The 26548-nt window shown below is 46.1% G+C and overlaps 1 protein-coding gene across 1 annotated transcript in view; it reads right to left on the minus strand.

Annotated features, from left to right (window-relative positions):
* Positions 1-521: 521 nt before the first annotated feature.
* The window catches only part of CTDSPL2 (CTD small phosphatase like 2), a 69060-nt gene continuing 43033 nt past the window's right edge, over positions 522-26548 (minus strand). Inside the window, exons 3-13 of the mRNA XM_073568992.1 lie at positions 22054-22192; positions 21185-21334; positions 20854-21069; positions 20312-20390; positions 16680-16791; positions 16506-16592; positions 16172-16234; positions 9508-9587; positions 9064-9190; positions 3225-3320; positions 522-2040 (exon numbers count right to left, since the gene is read on the minus strand). Coding sequence (XP_073425093.1) covers positions 1975-2040; positions 3225-3320; positions 9064-9190; positions 9508-9587; positions 16172-16234; positions 16506-16592; positions 16680-16791; positions 20312-20390; positions 20854-21069; positions 21185-21334; positions 22054-22192 — 1215 coding nt within the window. The 3' untranslated portion in view covers positions 522-1974. The remainder of the gene's footprint in view (positions 2041-3224; positions 3321-9063; positions 9191-9507; positions 9588-16171; positions 16235-16505; positions 16593-16679; positions 16792-20311; positions 20391-20853; positions 21070-21184; positions 21335-22053; positions 22193-26548) is intronic.

Raw genomic sequence — 26548 nt, forward strand, 5'->3', positions numbered from 1 at the left:
TAAGAGGCGGGAGGAATCCGGGGGCCGCCAGAAGGTGAGTATATCCCTATTTTTTACATTCTTTTACTACTGATGCTGAATAGGCTTGATAAGTGTGACCAACCTGTCAATCACTTTTCCAAGCGATGCTTCAAATCGCTTGGAAAGCGCAAGCATCCTGCAAGCTAGAAACCAATGCGTTTTACCCGCGGCAGGGATGTGCGGAAATGCTGCGGACATTTCCGCAGCATTTCTGCAACGTGGGCACATAGCCTTAGTGTCATATCTCCTAAGTGGCAGCACACAAAACCCAAAGTTTCCTGTATTTATCATTGAAGACTAAAAGGGAAAAAGAAAATCCTTTCTTGTATCAGATTTACCCATTGAATAAAAATTAAGCCACTCTTCGTACAAAGTGGTGCTGTTAGGGAAGCCCCAATCATGGCTTTTGTACTAAAGTAGAAAATAGGTTGAGCAAATCAAATAAGTAACACTACGCATAAAACACACAGACAGTACGGAGTAAAAGAGCCACACGGAAGAAAGGTTAAAATCTTCATTAATACACTGAAAATATGACAGAACTCATGCTTTTTCTTTAAAATCAAAAATACAAAAATTAAATGTTTTCCTAAAAACTTACTAAAAAAACTCCTTATTTTAAGGAGTGACTTGAAAATGAACGCATGTGTAAATTTATACAATAAAATGGCATACAGTTAAACAGGTAATATACATAGAAACAAAAAAGAATGAACAGCCTCCACTGTAGAGTTTTAATTTCCAATACTGTACTCTCTGAACAAGCTTACAAAATACAAACCTCTTATTTTTAGAAAAGGAGGGGCAAAAAAGGGGAGGGAAAAAAAAAGAAAAAAAAGTGCCTTCTCTTCTTTCTTTATGCAGTAAGTGCACAACTGAAACAGTGCACACACTGGAAACAGCAAGCATCCTTGCACCCACATCTTCTGCACTTCTTTCTGCAGGACAGAGCACCTCATACAAAAATACCCACCATTCAAATTCGCTGCATCAGTACCAGAGCTGTGGATGTATACGTATAGGAGGGAGAGGCTGCGAGGATACATGTGTGAACGTAAATATATATATATTTATATGTGAGTGATGGGTGTTTGGCTCTGCATGTACAGACAGAGAGGAAAGAATGTGATAACAGAAACCCGGTCAAGTCGCAGGTCATATATCCCCTCCACTTCTGTACTGTACTCAAAGTCCACACCTTCTGTACAAGCCTCTATATTCCCACTCTCTCTACTTTGCCTTTTAAAAGCTTTGTTTTTTTTTTTTTAAAAAAAGTACTAGAATGGATTACAGATAAAATATAAAATATATATGAATTTCTAAAATGGAGCTTACATGGATTGAACCTTAAGAATTTATCTAAAAAAAAAAAAAAAAAAAAAAAAAAAGAAAAAAAAAAATACATTATGCAAGCAGAGAATAGGAGCAGCCAAACATATCATACAAAATAAAAAGTAAAATTTGGCTACTAGAACAGATTGAAGCGACTGAAATACAAGGAATGGATAATGAATAATCTACACCAATAAGGATCACTGTGTAGGAAGATAAATCCAAAAAAAAAAAATTGAGAAAAACTATCCGTTCCTGCTGACAGAACAAACTATTCAACAGCGGATAGGATGCAATCTGCAGCTCACAGACAGCGGGGTTTCTCTCTGAGACATAATTCCTGGGAGGAGGCCAAGCTGCCCAGTGATGTGCCACCAAACCAGTCACAACACGTCACGGTGAAACCGTTCCTTTTTTTTTTTTTTTATCCCATATAGAATTTTTTTTTTTTTAAGTTTTTTTTTTTTTTTTTAGACAGCAAAGTAAAGAAATGCCTTCAGCAGTTATGGCAAATGTTTGTGTACATGAACGCTCAGTCCTGTGGTTGTGCAGCTTTGTTCCCCTGCAGGTATCTGAAAGCTGCCCCCCTGTTGGGGGATCCTGCAGGTGCGTGATGTCTTCTTAATCTGGTGGCAAACAGTCATGTAAGCGAAATCTGTCTCTGATGTGAGGCCGCACATCCTCATTCTGCAAGAGGAAAAAAAAAAAAAAAAAGTGTGTGTGGAAAGTGTAGAGAAGTCACCTACACAAAAAACCTGACAATTTATCAGATATACTAAAAGTCTTCATTTTCACAAACAAATCTTAAATTCAGCATGTCTGCGCTGCTCACATACTGAAAGGGATTGAACTTGTACATTACAAATGGACATCAGAATGAGGCCTAACTTTTAGAGTGTTACCGTATTTTTCGGATTATAAGACGCACTTTCGCCCAAAAAAATTTTTATCTCCCGAGCTCTTGGGGCCGAAATCTCCATCTGCGCATGCGCCGCCCCAAGCGGCTATTTTCCCAGAGTACACTGCACAGGAAACCATGGAACTGCCGGGGTGCTGGCCTTCCACAAAATGTCGGCAGAGACCCCCACCAGCACCGCCACCGGGACACAGAGCAGCAGCGGCACTAGACACCCGTAGCGACATGCCGCACATCGGAACACCCCTTCATCCCAGCCTGCGGCAATGCTCCACTCTTGCCTCCTCCAGCAGCGACCCTGCTTCACCGCAGCCACCACCCCCGGTAAGCAATAATACGCATGGATTATAAGCAGCACCATTTTATTAAAAAAGTTTTTTTCCCCTCAAAAGTTGGGGGGCGCCTTATAATGCAAAAAAATACGGTAAATCTTACCCATAACATTTCCTCATTACTGTGCTTGGTTACCTGTTCACACTAAAGAAAACCTTTCAGCTCCCAGAAACGTCAGTTTTACTAAGATTGAAAACAAATATACAGCATCTTGTAAGAAACTGACAACTTGATACCCAGTTGTCAGTTTATTCATAAATTTAAAAAGGCATCAAGGAAGAAAAATGCTTTAAAAATGGTATTTTTGGGGAACACAAGCATTTACTAAAAAGACATTACTTTAGAGCAGACAGGTTCTCTTTAAAGTTTTGCTCCAATATTTACCCCCTTCCTAAGATATGACGTACTGTTACATCATATGCTGGGTCCCTGACTGAGATGAGGGCTCGCAAGCCAAGCCTGCATCTTCCTTTTCCTTAATTTTGTATAGTAAGAGTTCCTTGATGAACAGGCATCACTGATGTAAGAAAAACAATATGGAGAATAGCCGACTTTTTCTCTTGCCACAATTGATTCTGGCACAGAACAATTAGTCCTGTATAAAAACGAGGGTGAAGCTTACCAGTTCTACAAGCTTCTCCAGGAAAGGGACAAGCTTCAGCAGCTCCTTGTCATTTTTATCCATAAACCAACTCTCAATGGGGATACCATTTGAAAGCTAAAAAAAAGCAAATTATATATTAATTCATATAGCATATTTGCTATAGGTAGAACATGTCAGCTTAACCTATACTTTTCTCTGATACAATACTAAACTATTAATGGGGCCACAGTCACGTCAATCAACAAAGCACTGAAACGTGTCAAAAAATGTTGCCATCCGAATATACTACCTGTTCTACTGTACACTCGGATGTACCGTATTTTTTGGGCTATAAGAGCACCCGACCATAAGACGCACCTAGGTTTTAAAAAAGGAAATTAGGGGGAAAAAAAATTGAAGCAAAAAAAATGTGCTCAATTCTGTACTTAATATCCTTTTCCTGGTAGGAATGGTCCCCCTCATCCCTATCCTGGTAGGAAAGGTCCCTCTCATCCCTATCCTGGTAGGAAAGGTCCCCCTCATCCCTATCCTGGTAGGAAAGGTCCCCCTCATTCCTATCCTGGTAGGAAAGGTCCCCCTCATCCCTATCCTGGTATGCAGGGCCCCCCATCTCGTCCTTATATGCATGGCCCCATCCCTATCCTGACATGCAGAGCCCCATCCTTTACCCAGTATGATTGGCCCTTATCCTGTTATGCATGGCCCATCAGGAAAAAAAAAAAAAAAAAAAAGAACACATTACACTTACCTTCCCGGCGCTCCCCTCGCAGCATCCTGTTCCGGTACCAGCAATTGCTTTATGTTTCTAAGCAGGGACGTCATGCGCTGCTTGCAAGCCGAAGGGCAGCTGCCGGATTACTCAGTGCTCTGCATGCTGGGACTATGTGTGCAGATAGCAGCGAGTATTCATTGCTATCTAGCGAGCACACTGAAGAGTGTCAGCCAGAGACTTCCTGCAACTGCCAGTGGTCATGTGTGCCGATACTTAAGAAAAAAAGCAATTTTTGGTACTTATCGTAAAATCTCTTTCTTGGAGCCTTCATTGGGGACACAAGTAACCATGGGGTGTATGCTGCTGTCGCTAGGAGGCTGACACTATGCAAAAAAGGAAAAAATAGCTCCTCCTCAGCAGTATACACCCACCGACAGGCACAAATCAACTCAATTGGTGTTAAAGCAGTAGGAGAAGCAACCAGAAGCTCAACATATGTACCAACCCAAAACAACGGCGTGTCGGCCAACACCGTACAACAGTTAAGGGAGGGTGCCGTGTCCCCAATGAAGGCTACAAGAAAGAGATTTTACGGTAAGTACCAAAAATCTCTCTTTCTTTATCGCTTTATTGTGGGACACAGTTTACCATGGGATGTACAAAAGCAGTCTCAAGGGTGTGAAAAGGAAAAGATATTTAGACTGAGAGACCACTCGCCTGATGCAAGGCCCTGACGACTCAGAAAATCGGCTGCCCAATTTTCCACCCGTGGAATGTGAACGGCTGATATGGTAGGGACCTGATGTTCCGCCCATCACAGAACTTAGCCACCTCCGTCATGACCCGTTTGCTGCGAGTCCCTTCCTGATAATTTATGTAGGCCATGGCCGTGGCGTTGTCTGACTAAATGCGGAACGGTTTGCCCGCAAGGAGGGACTGCCAGCGGACAAGGGCAAGAAAGATCGTCCTGATTTCGAAGAGATTGAAGGGGAGAAGGGCTTCCCTGAGCGTTCCAGCGACCCTGCATGGTGTGATGAAGGAAGACCGCTCCCCAACCTAAGAGACTGGCGTCGGTGATGATGACCTGCCACCGGAGCAGGAGAAATGACTTCCGCACAGGACTGAGGCAGATAACGTCCATCAAGTCAGAGATTGGCTCACTTTGAAGGGCAGAAGTACTGGACGATCCAGGGAGGCTGTTTTCTTGTCCCAGGAAGACAAGAGGGCCTACTGAAGAGGACGGGAGTGGAACTGGGCATAAGGCACGGCTTCCATGGTGGCAACCAACTTCCCTAGAACCATCATGCAGGCCCGTAAGGGCAGAGGGGCTGGTCGCCTTAGAGAGCAGATTCCCTGGCAGAGAGACAAAAACTTCTCCTTCGGAAGGAAGACACAGACCTGGGACGTGTCAAACTACATACCCAGGAACACCAGGTGCTGAACTGGGGTCAGGGAGGATTTCCCTATGTTGACTATCCAGCCGAGACGGGCCAGAGTGATCTGAAGACTCTGGGTCGCAGTCTCGGCGGGACAGTCCATTGATCAGGAGATCGTCCAGGTAAGGGATTATGAGAATCCCCTTGGATTCGTGAAAACTCTGGGGGCAGATGCCAGGCCAAAAGGAAGGGCCGTGAACGGAAATTCATCCTCATGTATTGCAAATCGAAGGAGTCTCTGATGCTGCACACAAACAGGAATGTGAATGTGGAGATAAGCATCCTGGATGTCTACAGAACAAAGAAATTCTCCTGTTTCCATGAAGGCGATCACTGAGCGTAAGGACTCTATCCTGAAGTGGCGGATCCGATCATGGCGATTCAACCGTTGGAGATCCAAGATCGGACAGAGAGATCCGTCTTTTTTCGGGACTACAAACAGGTTGGAGTAGAACCCTGAATACCGTTCGTTCCAAGGAACGGGAACGATTACCCCTTAGAGAAGGGAAGAAATGCCCAGAAGAATCCCTGGGACTTGAGACGGGAGCTTTGGTGGGAGAGACCGAAAGAAACGTCTGCCTGGGGGGGAATATGAAAACAGGATTTTGGTTGCTTACCGTAAAATCTGTTTCTCAGAGTCTTCATTGGGGGACACAGGAACCGTGGGTGTGTGCTGCTGTCACTAGGAGGTTGACACTATGCATGAAAAAATGTTAACTCCGCCTCCGCAGTATACACCCCTCCGACCGGCTGTAGGCCAGTCAGTTAGTGAAAAAGCAGTAGGAGGAGACATTACCATGTAAGTCATCATATATTCATTACACATAATAAAATCATTGGAGGTCGCTGTGTCCCCCCATGAAGACTCTGAGAAACAGATTTTACGGTAAGGCCTGTTTCACACATCAGTTTTTTGAAATCCGTCAAAATCCGCCGTTGTGCAAAAAAACGGATCCGCCATTTTGTTTGGCGGATCCGTTTTTTTTCCCATTGAATTGCATTACCGGCGGATGTAGACGGATAGCCATCCGTCCGATCCGTTTTTTTGCGGATCCGCCAAAATTTCGGCGTCCGCCGACATGCCTGAACGGAGCATGTAACATTTTTTTCGGGGGCCGGATCTGCATTTCACATTGCGCACGCCCGGAGGATTAGCCTTTCTCGGAAATTTAACCCTAAACTCTGTTCTGGCGGCAAAAAATTCTCCCCCCGCCCCACCCGGGCAGCGGTTCCTTTAAAATTCTTCGTTCGACGGATCTGTTACAATAACGGTCCGGTGACAAACGTTGTCATCAGTCCAACAACGGATCCGTTGTCCGCCATTTTAGCGGATTTTAACTGAAGCAAAAAACTGGTGTGTGAAACAGGCCTAAGCAACCAAAATCCTGTTTTCTCTTTCGTCTCATTGGGGGACACAGGAACCGTGGGACGTCCAAAAGCAGTCCCTGGGGTGGGAAAAGACAGAAACTTCCTTCAGGTCGGAGAACTCACCACTGCCGCCTGCAAGATTCTTCTGCCTAGGCTGGCGTCCGCTGAAGCATAGGTATGGACCTTATAGAACCTTGAAAAGGTATGCACGGACGACCATGTGGCAGCCTTGCACAACTACATGGCTAATGCCCTGTTGTGTACCGCCCAGGAGGCGCCCACCGCCCGGGTTGAATGGGCCTTGACCTCAGAAGGCCACTTTAGTTGACAGCAGGCGCAGGTGTAGTGAATTACCGTGGCTTTAAAGGGGAAACCAGAAGCCCCTGCAGGGTTGGGCACAGGTCGAGCATAGGGATACTGCTAACGATACTAGGGATACTGCTAAAAGGGCTAGTGACAGTGGCGAGGAAAGGGAAGGAGCAGAGCCTACCAGATGGCAGTGATGACAGATGGTACAGATGTGTCCCCCCCTTGAACGATGGCAGGAGGAGGCAGGAGAGGCGCTCGTAGGGGAGTGCGTCCTGATTTAGGGGGCGCTGTCGGGCGGGGGAAAAATGGCCGCGGCTTAAGAAGGATGCCAGTCCGTATGGAGGGACAAAACATGAGTGCTCTGCAGTGTGGCGCTGCCGGAAAGGAGAGGCACGGGGCCACTGCTGGAGAGAGCTCCCGACCGAGGGGGATAGCCACGGATGAAGGAGGGCTGCCGGACCCGTAGAGGGGAAAGAACGAAAGGGGTCTGCATGGAGTCCTAGTTTAGGACCGAAATGGGGACGTATCCTGCATGCGCCCTGGGGAAGGAAACATACCTACCTTCAGGTGAGTTCACGATTCCTCTTCACAGCTGAAGATCACACAGGAGCCCTCGGGAGGGAGAGGGTCACTGGTCGGGGATCCTCCTTACCGCACCGTCTCCAGACGGTGCAGAAGACAGCCTCAACCCCTTACAATAATGGGGAAAGCCACCGCTGGTGAACACCGTCTTCCTCTCGGCCCTCTCCGAGGAGAGGGTTGAGGTGGGAAAGGGCAAGGACTGGCCGCCGGTAATCGTAAGGGTGACAGTGGATAAAGTCCTGCCTGCGGCTCCGAGAGTGGGCGATGTGGGTGACACCACACTGCTCTCCCGGTCGCATACGTACGGGAAAACAGGGTGAGACATTATACCCTGTTACCCTAAAAATAACGAACCTGAAAAACAAAGAGAAAACATTAATAAATTCAAACAGGGTATCTGCAAGGGAAAAAACTGCTGATCTGGGAACAGATCCAGGTACACCTCCTACAGACACTAAGCTTAAACTGAGTTGCTTTATGAATGTCGGTGGGTGTATACTGCTGAGGAGGAGGTATTTTTTCTTTTTTGCATAGTGTCAGCCTTGTAACGACAGCAGCATACACCCCAAGGTTACCTGTGTCCCCCAATGAAGCGATAAAGAAATGAATATTCATTTCTCTTAAGTATTGGCACACATGACCGCAGCCAGCAGCAGTAAGGCTCCGGTTGACACTGTGCTCGTTAGAGAGCAATGAATACTCACTGCTTTGTGCGCACAGAGTCCCGGCGAGCAGTGAGTGTTCAGGTGACTGCCCTTCACCTTGCAAGCAGGGCATGACGTCCCTGCCATGCTCTGCTTACACGTATTAAGCAGCTGCTGGCATTGGAGCAGGACGCTGCGAGGGAGCGCCAGGAATGTAAGTGTAATGATTTGTGTTTGCTTTTTTAATGTTTTCTGTTGGGGCCTCGCACACCAGGATTAGGGTGGGGGCCATGCATACCAGGATAAGGAAAGGATGGGAGCCCATCATACCAGGATAAGGAAAGTATGGGGGACCATCATACCAGGATGCCATTAAAGAGAAATGAATATCCATTGTCCTCCACACCCATGGGTGTGGAATGCAGTCAATATTCATTTTTCTTTAGCAGCGGGCATAGGAGTTAGTCGCAGCATCCGACTTCTGCCTCTGTGACCTCTGCTTCTGCTCCGCCAAAACCGCTCCCCCCAACCTTCCTACCTTCCCCACCACAGCCGGACTATAAAAGACGCACGCCCCATTTTCCCGAGGAAAAAAGCACGTCTTATAGTCCAAAAAATATGGTAAATGTTATACCAAAGGTATACAGTGGTGACGAAAGAAATGAAAAATTACAATTATTTGCTTATATAGGACATACAGCTAGGATTAACAGGCCCAAACCCATGACCATTCAGTATGATGGCTGTGTACAGCTATTGTTCTGACACCTAATAAAATCTTAACTATAACCACAAAATTAATTTACCTGGTATGCAAAGGCTTGTGGTGAGTTATCAATGATGATTGTTTTAGAAAGATCCCTCCCGAGGATGTTCAGGTCTTTGATGTAGTTCCCTTGGACACAAACACAATGCTCTCGAAACAATCTGTGTCTGGGAAAATCAGATATACAAGGTGAAAAATAGTAAAGATGGTAAACAGAGAAAAACAGATTGATTAATCAAGTCCTTTTTCATCAGAAAACAGTCAGACTAGTTGAAAGTTTTTGCACACAAGTCACTTTTTTATGCCAGGGTCCGGAGTTATGACAGTATATTTCTGACTCCGGCATGCAGGCGGCTGAATGTGCCAATTCTCAAAGACTTGTGCCACATAAATTAATTTGGTGCATCTTACTCCAGCAGATCTTGGGTAAAATGCCAATCTGGATGAATGACCCTTATATTTCGGAAGCTTGGGGCGAACTTACCTGACCAGTCGCTTTTTGGGATCCAAAATATTCAGTAATTTGTCTGCATAGACTTTCTTTGAGGCCGTAAAAAGGATTATCTGTGGAATACAAGAAGGTGTGAAAGAAAAAAAGCATGCAATTAAAAAAAAATTATATGCGACTTGTTAGTGACAGCAAAATAAAAAACAGGGATTTTTGTGAACTCACCGTAAAATCCTTTTCTCCGAGCCACTCATGGGGGACACAGGACCATGGGTGTTATGCTGCTGCCACTAGGAGGCTAACACTTAAGGTACCGTCACATTTAGCGATGCACCAGCGGTCCTGACAACGATACGACCCGGTCAGGATCGCTGGTGCATCGCTAAATTGTCGCTAGTGAGATGCCAAACAGGCAGATCTCACCAGCGACATAGCAGCAGTCGGCGGTCGTTACTTACCTGTCAGACGCGGTGATGAAGACGTCCTCCCACCCGCGTCCACGCGTCGCTCGTCAGCACCAGCAGGAAGCGGCCGACGAGAAACGGCTCAGGACGTTCTCGCGCGATCAGCGATAACCAGCGGGGGAGCCGGTCGGAGGCAAGTATCACACATAGCGATATCGCTAGCAATATCGCTGCTGTGTCACAAAATCGGTGACACTTTAGCGATATCGCTAGCGATCTCGCTTAGTGTGACGGGCCCTTAAGTAAACACAAAAAGATTAGCACCTCCTCTGCAGTATACACCCGCACACTGGCTCCAGCCAAACCAGTTCCGTGACAAAGAAGTAGGAAAACAAGAACATACAATAAGAGTATAAAAAATGTCAAACCAAAGAACACACAAGCCGTCAGACCAAAAGGGTGCGTGCTGTGTCCCCCAGTGAGTGGCTCGGAGAAAAGGATTTTACAGTGAGTACACAAACACCCGTTTCTCCTTCGCCTCGATGCAGGACCATGGGACGTCCTAAACCAATCCCTGGGTGGGGAGCCGACTGCACAGACCATACCCCACATACCAACTGTCTAGAGATGCGCTACCGCCGCCAGGAAGATCTGTTTGCCCAGGCCCGCATCTGCAGAAGCCTGAGTGTGAACGTTGTAGTGCTTCGAGAATGTGTGCAGACAGGACCAAGTCGCAGCTTTGCAAACCTGTTCCGCCGACGCCTGGAGCCGAATGGCCCAAGAGGCACCCACCGATAGAGTGGAGTGTGCCTTAATCCCCGTTGGGATACGCTTGCCTCTGAAACGGTAAGCCTCTTGAATAGCCGAGTGTATCCACCTGGATATTGTGGACTTTGAAGCGTCGAGTCCCTTCCTGTGACCCTCAGGAAGAACGAATAAGACGTCCGTCTTGCAGATAAACGCCGTCCACGAGACGCAAGTTTAACAGGGAGAAATGCAAAGTACTACATCTGGGCAATAAAAATGAAAAAAGCATATATAGAATGGGAGGAATAGGGCTAAGTGACAGCACATGTGAAAAAGACTTGGGTATACTAATAGATCACAGACTGAATATGAGTCAACAGTGTGATGCAGCAGCAAAAAAGGCAAATGCAATTCTAGGATGTATTAACAGAAGCATACAGTCTAGATCACGTGAAGTCATTATTTCCCTCTACTCCTCTTTGGTCAGACCTCATCTGGAATATTGTGTCCAGTTTTGGGCACCACATTTTAAAAAAGACATCAACAAACTGGAGCAAGTTCAGAAAAGAGCGACCAGAATGGTGACCGGTCTGCAAACCCTGTCTTATGAGGAAAGGTTGCAGGATTTGGGAATGTTTAGTTTGCAAAAGAGAAGACTGAGAGGAGACTTAATAGCTGTCTACAAATATCTAAAGGGCTGTCACATTGCAGAAGGATCAACTTTATTCTCATTTGCACAAGGAAAGACTAGAAGCAATGGGATGAAACTGAATGGGAGGAGACACAGATTAGATATTAGAAAAAACTTTTTGACAGTTAGAGTGATCAATGAGTGGAACAGGCTGCCACGAGAAGTGGTGAGTTCTCCTTCAATGGAAGTCTTCAAACAGAGGCTGGACAGACATCTGACTGGGATGATTTAGCGAATCCTGCTTTGAGCAGGGTGTTGGACCAGATGGCCCAGGAGGTCCCTTCCAACTCTACGATTCTATGATTCTATGATTCCATGAAAGGTGGGTCAGAGAGACGTCCTATAGCGGTTCGAAGGGAGCCTCCTCTAGAACACCCAGGACCAGGTTAAGGTCCCAGGCATCCAACGGCCTTCTATAGGGAGGTACCACGAGGGAGACCCCCTGAATGAAAGAATCTTCACCTGCAGCTTAGAAGCAATCCGGCGCTGGAACAAAACTGATAAGGCAGAGCGAATTCAGCGCTAGGCCAGAGTTCAGACTGGTCTGAAGGAACTGCAAAATAGTCAGAATGGAGAAGGCAAGAGGAGAATGATCGCATTCCCTGCACCATGCGAAAAAACGCTTTCCAGGTGCGGTGACAAATGCGACCCGATGCGGGTTTCCGAGCGCTAATCATAGTGGAAACCACTTCTCGGGAAAACCCAGCTTGGGTTAGAACCCAGGATTCAACGGCCAGGCTGTTAAACACAGGGCCCCCGAGTTCTGATGGCAAATAGGGTACTGGGAGAACAAATCTGGACGATCCGGTAGTCGCCAGGGAACGTCGATGACAAGCTGCACCAATTCCGCAGCCAGTCCGGAACGTCTAGGATCACTGGAATCCCTTCCGTCTTGATCTTCCTGATGACCCTCGGAAGTAATTGAAGAGGGGGAAACACATACGGAAGACAAAATTGACGCCACAGAAGGACCAGTGCATCCGCTCCAATGGCCTCTGGATCCCGGGACCGAGCTATGAACTCGGGCACCTTGGCGTTTAGTCTTGAAGCCATCAGATCTACGTCCGGAGTCCCCAGCGATAACAAATCTGTTTGAAGACCTCTGGATGATATGACCACTCTCTCCCGAGGCGAGGCCCTGATGGCTGAGGAAGTCTGCAGCACAGTTTTCCACTCCTGGGATGTAAACCGCTGAGATGATTGAGTGCTCCACCTCACGCATTGCCGCCCTGTTGCGGATGCCCCCCTGATGATTAATATATGCCACAGCTGTGGCGCTGACTGACTATTCGGATGGGACGACCCGCCAGGAGGTGATGGAACTGCCACAGGGTCATCTGAATCGTCCGAATTTCCAGGACGTTTATCAGAAGCCGCGACTTCCAAGGTGACCAGCGCCCCTGAACAGTGTGATGATGAAAGACAGTCTCCCCAGTCGAGAAGACTGGCGTCGGTGGTGACCACCAGCCATTGAACCAGGAGAAAAGATTTCCCGAGTGAGGGAAGATTACAACATTCACCACCTGAGCGCCTGCTTGACCCGTGGAGACAAACGGCATAGACGGTCGAGAAAGGATTCCTGTCCCAAGCTGACGTAAGCGCAAGCTGCAGAGGACGGAGTTGTAGCTGGGCAAAGGGAACAGTTTCCATCGCTGCCATCATCTTGCCCAGGACCCTCATGCCGAATCGGATAGAGTGAGAAAATGGGCAGGAAAGTGCCCGGGCTCCATGCTGAAGGACTATGATCTTGTCTCGAGGGAGAATCACCAACCCTTGGGAGGTGTCCAGGATCATTCCTAAAAAGGATATCTGCTGGGCTGGGAAAGGGAAAGATTTGTTTACGCTCGCCATTCCCTGAGCCACAGTGCCCGTCTGATAGCGATGGCGTTTGAGGCTGCAAGTGCAGCACAGTTAGCAGAGTCCAGAGAAGCATGCATATATTCCCCAGCCAGGGCTGCTGCCTCCAAGGGGAAGGTCACTATCCTGAATGGTTCTGGTATCAGCCCAAGGGAGCATAGCTTTAGCTACTCATGCAGCGGCAAAAGAAGGAGAGAGTGCCGAGCCAGAGGCTTTGAAAACCGAACGGGCAAGGTTCTCTATCCGACGGTCCGTGGGGTCTTTAATCAAGGACCCGTCGGGTAAGGACAGGAGGGTTTTGGTGGCCAGGCAGGAGATCAGTGAGTCAACTGGCAGGGATTCGACCCATTCCTTCCGCAGAAAAAGGACATCTAGCCTCAATAGGCTTCTGACCTGCGAAGCATTTCTCCAGTCGCATTCTATGCTGTTTATGTCCTGGCAACTCGGGATGGTTGGAGAAAACCCTACGAGGACGTTTAGTCCTCTTTGAAGGACACAGCGTGATCCGGGACAAAATTAGTCATTGGCAACCTTTAAAGATTAGTTGACAGCCTCAATGAGACTATCCACCAGCGCCTGATAATCCAGTGAGTCTAGATCAAGGGGCATGTCGGAATCGGACTCCGAGTCCTGGTCACTGCAAACCCCGGGTGAGGGGGAGCGGGAAACTGAGCCCACGGATGCTGAGGCGCGAGAGGGCCTGGGAGATGGGCTATGGGCCCATTTCCTAGACGCCTGTGGAGTTTTTGACTGAGAACGGCCCCTGGTGGCCGACAGCTCCCGTGAAGTAGAGGAACCTTCCAAGACAGGCAGATGAGTGCCCCGACCAGTGGAGGGACTATCGCTTTGGGTAGCGATGCCATGGACTGCGACAGAGACGAAGCCGACTCAGGGGGACTAAGTACACTGGGTTGGGTAGCGGCGGAGGGCTCCTAAACGCATTCAGGATCACAGGCTTTGCAGAGTGGCATACTCTGTCCCTGTGGCAACGAAGTCTGACAGGTGGTAAATGAGGTGAAAAACATTATGTGTCTTGTTAGCCTTCTTGGATGTCTTAGAGAGTGACAATAGGGAGGACCGTGGCAGTGACTACTGCAAGAAGGGCCAATGAGTATTCACCACAGCTGAGATCTTACCCAGGGGTTCTGTGGTCCAGTGATAGCGGTCCTCCCAGTGTGCTGTACCCCTCTGAAGTTGAACAGGCTGCCCGCACGTGTAGGCCGGCCGGGTCGATAAAGATGGACGCAGGCATGTGACATGCAGAGAGAAGTCTCGCAGTGTGCGAGAAGCGCCAAGTTGTGAGCGGAACTACTGCCGCAACGTCACAAAATGAGCAGAATTTCTGGATTACGGCCAGTAATAGGCCCAAGCCGGGGAACAAATTTCTGCCGCTGGCCCGGAAGGCAGCCGGATGGAAAGGCCATGGGGAATAGCGTCGCATGCGGCAGCCCTCCACCGGGTATACTGACCCATTCTCCCAGACGTTCGTGGGCCAGACGCACACCCAGACCATCTTACCAGAGGTGTGCGTCCCAGCATGAAGTCGCCGCCGGAGGAATGAAGAACCGGACCCGCGCTCCGCTCCCAGGTCAGCTGCTCTAGTTTGGACAGTGCAGGGACCCTCCATCCGCCACTCCGTTGTCAGGAAGGGGAAGAGGGACCGTCCGCCTTCCTTCCATCGCCGCTGTTTATCAGGTGTGATGCAGCGTGGGCCCGCACGGACGCTGTTAGTGCCTCTGGACATACAAGGGGTTAACTCCCCGAGGATGGGTCAGGGCTGTTGGTCCGGCGCACAAAAAAGTGGGATGAGCTTGGATGCAGAGGGGGGTACATGGAGGCGACAACTCCATGTTCCCATCTGTTGCCAGAGTGCAGAAAGCAGTGCCCAGAAAGGCAGAAAGGACCCCTAGTCCCTAAAAAAGATCTCAGGCCTACTGATGACAAACGATGCTGGAGGTGGTACGTGGAGTCGACACTCCACGTTCCCGCCTGTTGTAGGTTTGGGGAGAGCGGCGCCCTTAAGGGATACGTCGCCCCCTGTAATTCTTGAAAAAAAATTAAGAATAAAGAGAAAGAGAAAAATACAAATAAAAAGATATAGATGTGATCTGAAAATCAGATGACACCAAGCTTGAACTGGTTTGGCTGGAGCCAGTGTGCGGGTGTATACTACAGAGGAGGAGCTAATCTTTTTGCATTTACTTAGTGTCAGCCTCCTAGTGGCAGCAGCATAACACCGATGCATGGTCCTGTGTCCCCCAATGAGGTGAAGGGAGAAATGTCAATGCTTTATCTGGACCTCAAAATTGTAGTTGAAGCAATGAGTTAATCAGTTTGGAAAAACCAAAGGCTTAGGGGCGATCTTATTACCATGTACATATATATAAGGGGTCAGTACAGGGATCTTTTAAATTATCTTTTTATACCAGATGCAGGTTCTTTACTGTAAGAGCAGTGAGACTAAGAATCTCTCTGCCACATGATGTTGTAATCGTGGACTCACTACAAAAGTACAAAAAGGCCTGGATGCCCTTCTTGAAAAATACAGTATTAGAGGATGGATACTAGATTTTGGGATGGGACGTTGATGCAGAAAACTAGTCTGATTATCGTATGTGGAGTTGGGAAGGAATATTTCTACCAATGTTGGGCAATTAGCGTCTGCCTCATGGGGTTTAATACATCAGTTTTCAGAAAATATTTGTAAACACCAAAATATTACGATTGTGGAGGAAGCATTGTTTCTTCCAACTCTTGCTTTGTGCAGTTCATCCTCCTTGCCATTTATAAATATACAATTGGGTGTTACTAGTATGGGACCTGTAGGTGCACATTTTGTTCAGTCAGAGGAAACAATATCAGACTTAAGACATCATCACACCCCCAGTTGTCAATTTATTCAATTTATTGTGAGGAGAAATAACAGGAGCGGCATTACATACATATAGTTGTAAGAAGAGACAACAAACTGTGAAAACTAAACCTTTTAAAAAAAACTCACCTCATACATCTGAGACATACGTTCTAAGAACTCGCGAAAGAAAGGTCTTAACCGTACATAAACCTGCGAAAATAAGATTATGGGAAAAAAGTTACTCAAGAACACCACAAGAGAATTTTAAGAACAGCAAGTCTGTGAGGAAGATGCACTTACAAGTGCAGGAGAGAGAGCCTGCAATACCACACAAACATTTGTTAAAATGAAGATAGTGTGGACAAGACAAGCTTCTAAAATGTTTTTAAGTCTTAACACATTCTAAAACACCTGAATAATCTTCACAGTGACCATCTGGGTACAAGGAGCTACTGAATAATTACAACTGAGTGATCCTCACCTGGTAAATGACATCTTGGAACAGCACTGGAAATGTCAGTGCAGCATCTTCCAGCTCATTGAGGCTGCAGTGAACCAGAGTCTCATCCTGTTACAGAGAAAAAAATAAGTTAAACCAAAAGCAAAAACATAAAAGACTCATGATTGATGAAAGTCCATAAAAGTGATACCTTACCAAGTCCAGGACAAGAGAGAACTCAGGTGTACTTCTAGTCTTTAAAGGGAGAGCCGGCTTCCTGTTGAGTTGCTCTTCAGTCAGGGGTGGTACATGTTTAATGAAATAGTATCTACAGTAGAGAGGGCAGCCATTAGCTCATTATTGGCAATTACTTCTCATATGCGCTATGGGTTGTTACCAAGCACATGAAAAACACATGATATTAACGCAATCCAGTCAATTTTCAGAATATAAGTTGCATAGATCTTAGACCTGATGAGGCTGGTGCATTTTTTTGAGAATAGATGTGGGAAAGGCTGTATTATCCTTTGTGAAAATGTAACTTTATCTCTGCCCACTCAGACTGATGTAATTATAAAGGAATCTGGAAAGATAAAGAGCGCAATAGGGTGGTATCCGGGTTAAAAAAGTTTAACTGTAGAGGAAATGCTCACCTGGCGGTGAAAGTCACAACCTATGTGTTAAGGCCCCGTCACACTAAGCGACTTACCAGCGATCCTGACACCGATATCAAGGTGTCAGGATCGCTAGTAAGTCGCTATGTGATCGCTGGTGAGCTGTCACACAGACAGCTTCACCAGCGATCAGCACAGCGATTTTGAGCGCCCGGCATCGCTGGCCATCCTGTAAAAAATAGAATCAAAATAAAAAATATAGTTATTCTCACCTTCCGACGTCCTGTTCAGCCATCCCGCCTCTCTTCACGCTCCGGTCCCAGTGATCCTTTGCACGAATGACCGCGAGATGTCACAGTCTCGCGGGATAACAAAGTCTCGCGGTCATTCGTGCAAAGGATCACTGGGACCGGAGCGTGGAGAGAGGCGGGATGGCTGAACGGGACATCGGAAGGTGAGAATAACTATATTTTTTATTTTTTTTATTATTTTTTACACCTGATCGCTGGTCTCCCGCCTGTCACACACAGCGATGCGTGCTGGCCAGCGGGAGACCAGCGACCAAAGAAATGTCCAGAGATTTCTTCCAGCGATCAGCGATACCGGCAGGGGTGCCGCTCGCTGATCGCTGTCACACACAGCGATCTCGCTGGTGAGATCGCTGTTACGTCACAAAAGTTGTGACTCAGCAGCGATCTCGCTACCGAGATCGCTTAGTGTGACGGGGCCTTTAGTTTGGAAGGGTATAGGCTGCTACAGATCCACAATAGCATATCGTGTAGAAGCTGGAGTAAAAGAGCGGGTAAATAAGCGCTGCCAACAGTATCAAATGCAGAACTTAGAAATTAAAATGCAGTTTTTATTTACCGTGTTTTCAAACACACCTGCTTCTTCCTCCGGACAATACACAGATATCTTATCTCTATGTTTTCTGGTTTTTTTTTAATTCGTTTATTAAACACCAGGGTACTAAGAATGTGCAACATACACAATGGCTGATAACAGGCATTATACAAAGCACACATGTCTCCGTCCATAGTAAAATATAATACAAAGAAATTGCACACTCTTATAGATAAACAAGGTAATATGTACATTTCCTTCCAAGGATATGTAAAGGATAATTGTTTATGCATTTTCCAACATGTATATCAATCCAATTTCACAAACCTTGTCATATCATGCAACAGTAAGATCTAACTAAAACTCCTAAACTACAACTACCATTACATCAACTAATATCTACTATTTCTGCAGCCTGGTTTCCTATATCATATTGTGTCGCAGGTGATGTCTCAGTCTTGCAAAGTGAGGTGAGAGGAACTCCACCTCTCCCAGATCTTTTCAAATTTACCCGGGCATCCCCTGTTTGGTATAACGTGCGCTCATATGGAACAATTGAATTTACCAACTTGATCCAAAATCTAAGGGAAGGACATGAGCTCCCCATCCACCGCAGTGCCAGCACCTTCCGCGCCATAAACAGCGTCTCGCGCAAGAAGACCCCAGCATAGCGATCCCAAATCTCCTCCTCCCATACCCCAAACAAGCAGAGCAATGGCTCTAGAGGGACAGGGGCCTGCACCAGGGATCTCAATAGTGTAGTCACCTCTTTCCAGTAGTGTAGGATAATGGGACATTGCCACACCATATGAATAAAATCAGCATCTGGAGAGTGACATCGCATACATTGTGATGATTGAAGCCGACCCATCCTAAAAATTTGCAACGGAGTCAAATATGATTGATTTATTATATATAGTTGTATCATTCTGTTATTAATAGATGGTGATACTCCAATCGGAGACTCCAGAATCTCCTCCCACTCCTCTCTTTGCGTATCAGGGATAAGTCTTTCCCACTTCATCTTAATAGAGCTTATGGCCGATTCTGCCCCTACTGACAGCATATATGTGTACAAAGAGGATATGAGACCCTGGGGACCCTGCGAATTAAGAATTCCTATCAGAGGTAAAGATGAAATAGTACGGTCCACACCCCTGTCCCTCATATGTGATTGAAGAGCCGATCTCAGCTGCAGATAGCAAAAAAATTGAGATCTCGGAATATCATGTGTGGTCTGCAATTGCTCAAAAGACTTTAAGGTCCCCTGGTCATACAGGTCTCCCACTGAAGAAACGCCACACTGGGTCCAAAAAACGGTGGATGGGTGATTCAGTAGCTCCGGAAAATAGTTATTACTCCACAGGGGCATTTCAGCTATAACATCTTTAAACCCTATCACATTCTTGATTTGTCTCCATATTAATCGTGCCAGCCGGAGCAGGGGTAACAGACGTGGAACTTTAGTTTTTTCCAACTCAAGGAAAACTAATGGGCAATCCGCTAGTGCAGCGTGAAGCAGGTGGCTTTCAGAATTAGGGAGGCAAATACCCGGCTTCAGTGCATAGAGGTGGGAGGGACTATGGGCTTGGGAAGCCGTGAACATTCATTTTCCTTAACAGTGGGCAAAAGTGTTAGCTGCAACCGCCAGCTCCTGCCTCTGTGAACCAGCTGTCCTCCTCCGCTGCCTTAACCCCCCACCCCACGCACACAGACATCCACAGCAGGTGCATCCGGACTATAAGACGCACCCCTCGCCCGCCATTTTCCTCCAAAATTTTGAAGAAAAAGTGCGTGCTATGGTCCGAGAAATACGGTACTACAAACAGTATCAAGAAATCGGGTAACAGATCTGCTATAATAGCGAACGAAATATAGATTTATAATACAAGAAAAAAAAAAGTGTTCTGAATACCGTATTTCATGTGCTATAACACGCACTTTTTTCCCCAAAAAATTTTTGGGGGAAATGGGGGTGCATCTCATAATGCGTATATACCTTACCGGTACCATTGCTGCAAGCTGAAATGAGGGGGTGATCGGCGCGGCAGTGGGCTCTGTCGACATTTCGTGACAGGCCAGAGCCCCCCGCATCCCCGGACACCCCCTCATCCCTGCCTGCAGCATCACCCCACTCCTGACTCCTCCAGCAGCGACCCCAAGACCTCGCTTCACCGCAGCCACCACCCCCGGTAAGCAATAAAACGCATAAATTATAAGCATCACCATTTTATTAAAAACATTTTTTTCCCTATTTTTCTCCTCAAAATTTGGGGTGCGTCTTATAATCCGAAAAAATACGGTATGTATTATAATCGAGTGCAAAAAACTAAAAGAAAAAAAAACAAAGATAAAAAAAAAAAGCTGGAAAAGAAAGATGCTGGAACTCACGGATCAAACACCTCCCAGTCTTCCTCATATGCTGCTTCCGCATGTGCAGAGGAGTAACCACTGTCTGGGGACACTGGGGCTAAAAACAAAAAAATGAAACCACACATCAGACTCAACAGGTTAAATGGACTAAAATAATTTAGTAGTAAGAGTTTATGAGAGAGTGAGGAAGTGAATTATTTCTGTAAAAAGATTCTCTGAACAATTAAATCCTAAATTTATTTTGGGGAAGCCGATGTTGAGTGTTCAATGAATTAGAACAAGCCAAACTGTCTGATCAAGCATGAAGTATCAAAGCTATTGTTTTATGCAAGAAAGTATATAAAAAAAAAAAAAAAAATGATGATAAAATGGAATCAGGGTGAAACCAGTTAAAATAAGTGATAGTTATATCAATGGTGGATGTGGAAAGTGAACTAAAACTTACAGCAAATACGTAAACAAATAAGGAGTAGACACGTTTATCAGAACATCACAGGTTGCAGGTAAAGCATCTTTGTACTCAAATATACATTATAAAAAATTATAAAGTGCAGACCAACCTGTTAATGTTGGGATTTCCCGCTCAGGGGCATTCTCACCAGCATCCAGCCAGCTAGTGGCTGCTGAACGGACAGGTGGCCCCTGACTGGGGTATGACGTTCCATTAGTGGAGGTGGTGGTGCTGGTGCTGATCTCGTCCACCTGCTCCATTTCCAATTGTTTTACTATTTCCTCAGCTTCCACTGCTTGACCGGGAGAGTCTGATCCTGACGTGCCTGAGATAAAGATGGTTTTATTTTGGGGTTCAAATAAATGAGGTTTGATACAGTGAACTGTATACAAAGCCAACTGTTAGCAGAAGACATAATATAGTTTACACAAAACACTCACCATTTTTATTTGCTGGTGAGAAAAAGTTGAAGACGGGGGAGAAAATGGTCCCAAGCAGCGTAGTCCTGGGTGGGCTGGATGCAACCGATGCATCGTCCAGCTTTCCATTTTGTTTTAGATGTTGAGGGGTCACCTCGTAACTAGCAGCCTCTACAATAAGAAGAATCTGTCAGAATGCTAAGGCTATGTGCACACGGTGCGGATCCTCCTGCGCGGATTTTACTAAATCAGCAGGTCAAATGACCTGCATTTTTCCTGCGGATTTAGTGCATTTTTTGTGCGGTTTTCCACCTGCGGATTTGTAGAATGGAGCAGGTGGAAAACTGCAGCAAAACCGCACAAAAGTGACATGCTGCTTTTTTTATTCCACAAGAAATCCGCGCGGAAAAATCTGCAGCATGTGCACAGCGTTTTTTTTTTGTTTTTTTTTTACATAGCCAATAATGGTACTGTGCATCACCTGCAGTTCTGCTGCGGATCCGCAGGGCCAAATCCGCTGCGGATCCGCACCGTGTGCACAGAGCCTAAAGGAGCCGAAAGCCCAAAAGCTATAGATCATATTCCAGCAAACAGATTATCAGAGCCCTCAAAAACTGGGGTTACGGATATAATGTAGAACGAAAAGAAGGTTGCAACATTTGACATTCTCTCAGCAGTCTCTGCATGGGTGGAGTTGTAGTTTTACAACAGCTGGAGTGTTGCAGGCCGCTGCAGTAAAATGCGTCTCACCGTTATAGGGGTTAGAAATCTATCTGCACTCTCTAGAACACATTAGTTTGTACCATAGGTTTGACTTCTGAATCACAGGATGAATTGTTTGTAATTTTACATTCTCAGTAAACCTGCTGGTCTTAAAGCGTTGGCTCTACCTCCATTTACTTGACTTTTCCGCCGGACGCGTGCAATGGGCTTGCTTGATTTGTCACCGGTACGTGGAGTTGAGGTGATGAGGTTGTTATCGAGGTCACGCTCCAACCTGCTCCTCTTTGCAGGGTTCTCTCGATCCTCCTAGTAATAGAAAGTTGTACTGTTATCTTTTTTCAGTGTATGGCTACATCTCTGGGTTAAGACGGCCATACACATTAGAAGGCTTTCAGTCAATTGTGCGACGGCCATCTCAGCTTGTTCCATACATAAGAACGATTGTTCGGGCAAACATTCCCGTTATCTCTATGACAGAGCCCCTGGCTAACACATTGGCTCATCTCCAGGAGAACAATGATCATCAGTGTGAAATCAGACATATGGCGATCAACATCTCACCCAACCATTAGTTGGTGAGCGCCCACATATACATTAGATCAGGGTTTCCCAACTCCAGTCCTCAAGGCCCACCAACAGATCATGTTTTCAGGATTTCCTTTGTATTGCACAGGTGAAACAATTATCACCTGAGCAATACTAAGGAAATCCTGAAAATCTGTTGGTGGGCCTTGAGGACTGGAGGAAGCCTGCATTAGATTGTTGTCTGAACCTGTCGATATAGATAGGTACAGCCAACATTAGTCTTGTGTGTATGGGGACCCTTAGGGTTGTTCTCAAAGAGCAGCAAAATTATTTCTAACTAGATGAATATCCCGGCGTTGCCCGGGCATAGTAACTAACTGCCGTCCCACATTCTCCCTCAGCAGTCCAGCTCTCCATCCACCGTCCCGCTCTCCCCCCGCCATCACACTCTCTACCTTAACAGCCCGCCATCACGCTCTCTCCTTTCTCAGCCCCGCTCTCCACCCGCCGTCCCACTCTATCCCTGAGCAGCCTCGCTCTCCCTCCACAGTCTCGCTCTCTCCCTCGCAGCTCGGCTCTTCACCTGTGTCCCGCACTTTCCCTCTGTAACTCCGCTCTCCATCCGCCAGTGGGCAGGGCTATGTGGAGTGGGCGCGGCTTGATACATACACACACACACGTACACTCAACTTTATATAGACTAGCCTGTAGGAACATTCGTCCACACATTTACAGAACTGGCATTATATCCACTGCTGCATCACATTGTAATAGACAGGATTAGGAAGCTGGAGTCAATGGGGACATTGGGTGGACAAGCAGTTACGCATGGTTAAGTCCATTAGTGGAATTAAGTAAAAGAAAATGTTAATGTTCAAAACTATAAAGGGGGTTTCCAGTACCTAGGTGACCAAAATAATGCCTATTGGGGTCCGACACCCAGCTGCCTCACCGATCAGCCTTTACCAGTACATGAAGAAGTGCTGTTCTGGCCCGTACACTGTTTATTTCTGTCCACCACTGAATCTGTGAACAGATGAGTATCCCGGACCCACACAAATCTTATATTAATGACCTATCTTAAGGACTGGTCAATAAAACTTGTAGTGGACTACTCTTTAAACAAAAAATTGAAAAGATATATTACATAATTGGTCTAATTGCAGCCAAAACAACTCGATGATAAACAAAATGAAAAAATTAGCATTATAGAGATCACCACCTACGCCCCCCCCACCCGACGGAAAAAAACTAACCAAGGCTAATAAGTCAAAAACATACAAAGACAGTACAATGAAATCTAAAGCTCATATCTCTAAAAAACCCATATACAGCTCCATTGTCAGAAAAATAAAAAGTACATTGCTACAAAAAAACATACTTACAAATGATTGTATGGCACAAAGGTCTTATTGAAAACAAAACCCCAAAAAACCTATATTAATTTAGCATTGCTATATTTGCACTGGTCATTAGCGTAAAATTGTCACTTGTGTTGCACTAAACCCACCCTGCCCCAAAAAAAAAATTAAGCTTTCAAGAGGACTTCATATAATATATGTAAATGAAAAAGCCATGCTTCTCAAGCAGAGAAAATACTTAAAAAATGTATTTAACCCCTTTACTCCCAAGGGTGGCTTGAACGTTCATGACCGGGCCAATTTTTACAATTCTGGCCACTGCCCCTTTATGAGGTCATAACTCTGGAACGCTTCCATGGATCCTGGTGATTCTGACACTGTTTTCTCGTGACATATTGTACTTCATGTTAGTGGTAAAATTTAATTGATATGACTTGCGTTTGTGAAAAAAATGGAAATTTGGCGAAAATTTTGAAAATTTCGCAATTTTCCAACTTTGAATTTTTATGCCCTTAAATCACAGAGATATGGCACACAAAATACTTAATAAGTAACATTTCCCACATGTTTACTTTACATCAGCACAATTTGGGAACCAAAATCTTTTTTTGTTAGGAAGTTATAATGGTTAAAAGTTGACCAGCGATTTCTCATTTTTGCAACACCATTTTATTTTTACGGACCACATCACATTTGAAATCACTTTGAGGGGTCTATATGATACCCAAAAGTGACACCCTTCTAAAAACTCCACCCCTTAAGGTGCTCAAAACCACATTTAAGAAGTTTATTAACTTCAGGTGCTTCACAGGAATTTTTTGAATGTTAAAAAAAAAAAAAACGAACAACTTTTTTTTTCACAAAAAAATTACTTTAGGTCCAATATTTTTTATTTTACCAAGGGTAACAGGAGAAATTTGACTGCAAAAGTTATTGTGCAATTTGTCCAGAGTACGGGGGGGGGGGGGGAACCACTGTTTCGGCGCATGGCAGAGCTCAGAAGGGAAGGAGCGCCGTTTGACTTCTTCACTGCAAAATTGGCTGGAATTCAGATCGGACGCCATGTCACGTTTGGAGAGCCCCTGATGTGCCTAAACAGTGGAAACCCCCTACAAGTGATCCCATTTTGTAAACTAGACCCCCCCCCCCCCCCCCCCAAGGAACTTATCTAGATGTGGTGAGAACAACTTTACAATTAATCATATTTTTTCCACAAAAATTATCTTTTCACCCCCAATTTTTATTTTCCCAAAAGGTAAGGCCTGTTTCACACTTCTGTTTTTTTTACGTCAGTCAAAATCCGCCAATTTTCGAAAAAAAACCATATCCGCCAAAAAAAAGGGGCGGATCCGTTTTTTCCCCCATAGACTGACATTAGCGGCGGATCTTGACTGACGGTCGTCCGTCCCACCCGTTTTTTGACGGATCCGTCAAACTTTTAGCATCTCCCGGGTGGATGAGATGGACTCTGCAACATTTTTTCCGAGCGACAGTCCGCTAATTTATATTGCGCATGCCCGGCAGATTAGCTAGAGCAGGGCTATTAACCCCTGAGTAGCGTTCCGGAACAGCCGTGCAAAGATTGAAAAAAAAAATCTCTCTCTCCTTTCCAGGCCGCGGATCCTTTAATTTTTCACCTCCAACGGATCCGTACACAACACGGATCCTGTAGCATCCGTTTAGCCCATGACGGAGGCGGATCCGTTTTTGACCACTCTGGCGGATTTGCCTCCCGTCAAAATAATGGAAATGTGAAACAGGCCTAACAGGACCCCAAAATAGGGATTTTTGTGTACTCACCGTAAAATCCTTTTCTCCAAGTCAATCATTGGGGGACACAGAGACAGTGGGTGTTATGCTGCTGCCACTAGGAGGACACTAAGTAAACCAGAAAAAATGTTAGCTCCTCCCCTGCAGTATACACCCTCTCGCTGGCTGGGATTTCTCAAGTTCGATGAAAAAAGCAGTAGGAGCATAAACAGTCAACAATAACCATAACTATGTCAAAGCCTAAGAATGCTACAGTGAGCCAATAGGCTAAACAGGGTGGGTGCTGTGTCCCCCAATGATTGGCTCGGAGAAAAGGATTTTACGGTGAGTACACAAAAATGCCTATTTCTCCTTCGCCTCATTGGGGGACACAGAGACAGTGGGACGTCCTAAAGCAGTCCCTGGCTGGGGAGCATACATCTGCTAATACCCCATGTACCACTGAGGTACTGCCGATTGCCAGCTGCGTCTGCCGAGAGCTGCATACGCAGAGGCCTGAGAATGAATTAGGCAATGTCTGTAAAGGTATGCAGGCTGGACCAAGTCGTAGCCTTGTGAACAGGCCTGAGAATGAATTTGGTAATGTTTTGTAAACAGTATGCAGACTGGACTAAGTCGCAGCCTTGCAGACCTGTTCTGTCGAGGCTTGATGCCGAAGAGGCGCCTACTGACCGGGTAGTGTGCGCCTTAATCCCTGCTGGGACAGGCGCATTCCTGACACAGTAGGATTCATGAATCGCCAAGCGAATCCACTTGGCTAGCGTGCTTTTGACGCGGCTAGACCCTTCCTATGCCCCTCTGGAAGCATGAACAGAGCATCTGACTTATGGTAGGGAACTGTCCGCGAGATATACCGTCTCAGTGCCTTCTGAATGCGATGGACTAGTGCCGGACAAAAAGGAAGGCAAAACAATTTCCTCGTCGAGATGGAAAGAGGAGATGACCTTGGGCAGGAAGGACAGGGACGTCCTGTGAACTACCTTTTCCTGATGAAAATTCAGGAACG

The sequence above is a fragment of the Dendrobates tinctorius genome, unplaced genomic scaffold, assembly GCF_039654945.1.
Source record: "Dendrobates tinctorius isolate UK_male_01 unplaced genomic scaffold, ASM3965494v1 ptg000022l, whole genome shotgun sequence".
Classification (NCBI taxonomy): Eukaryota; Metazoa; Chordata; class Amphibia; order Anura; family Dendrobatidae; genus Dendrobates; species Dendrobates tinctorius.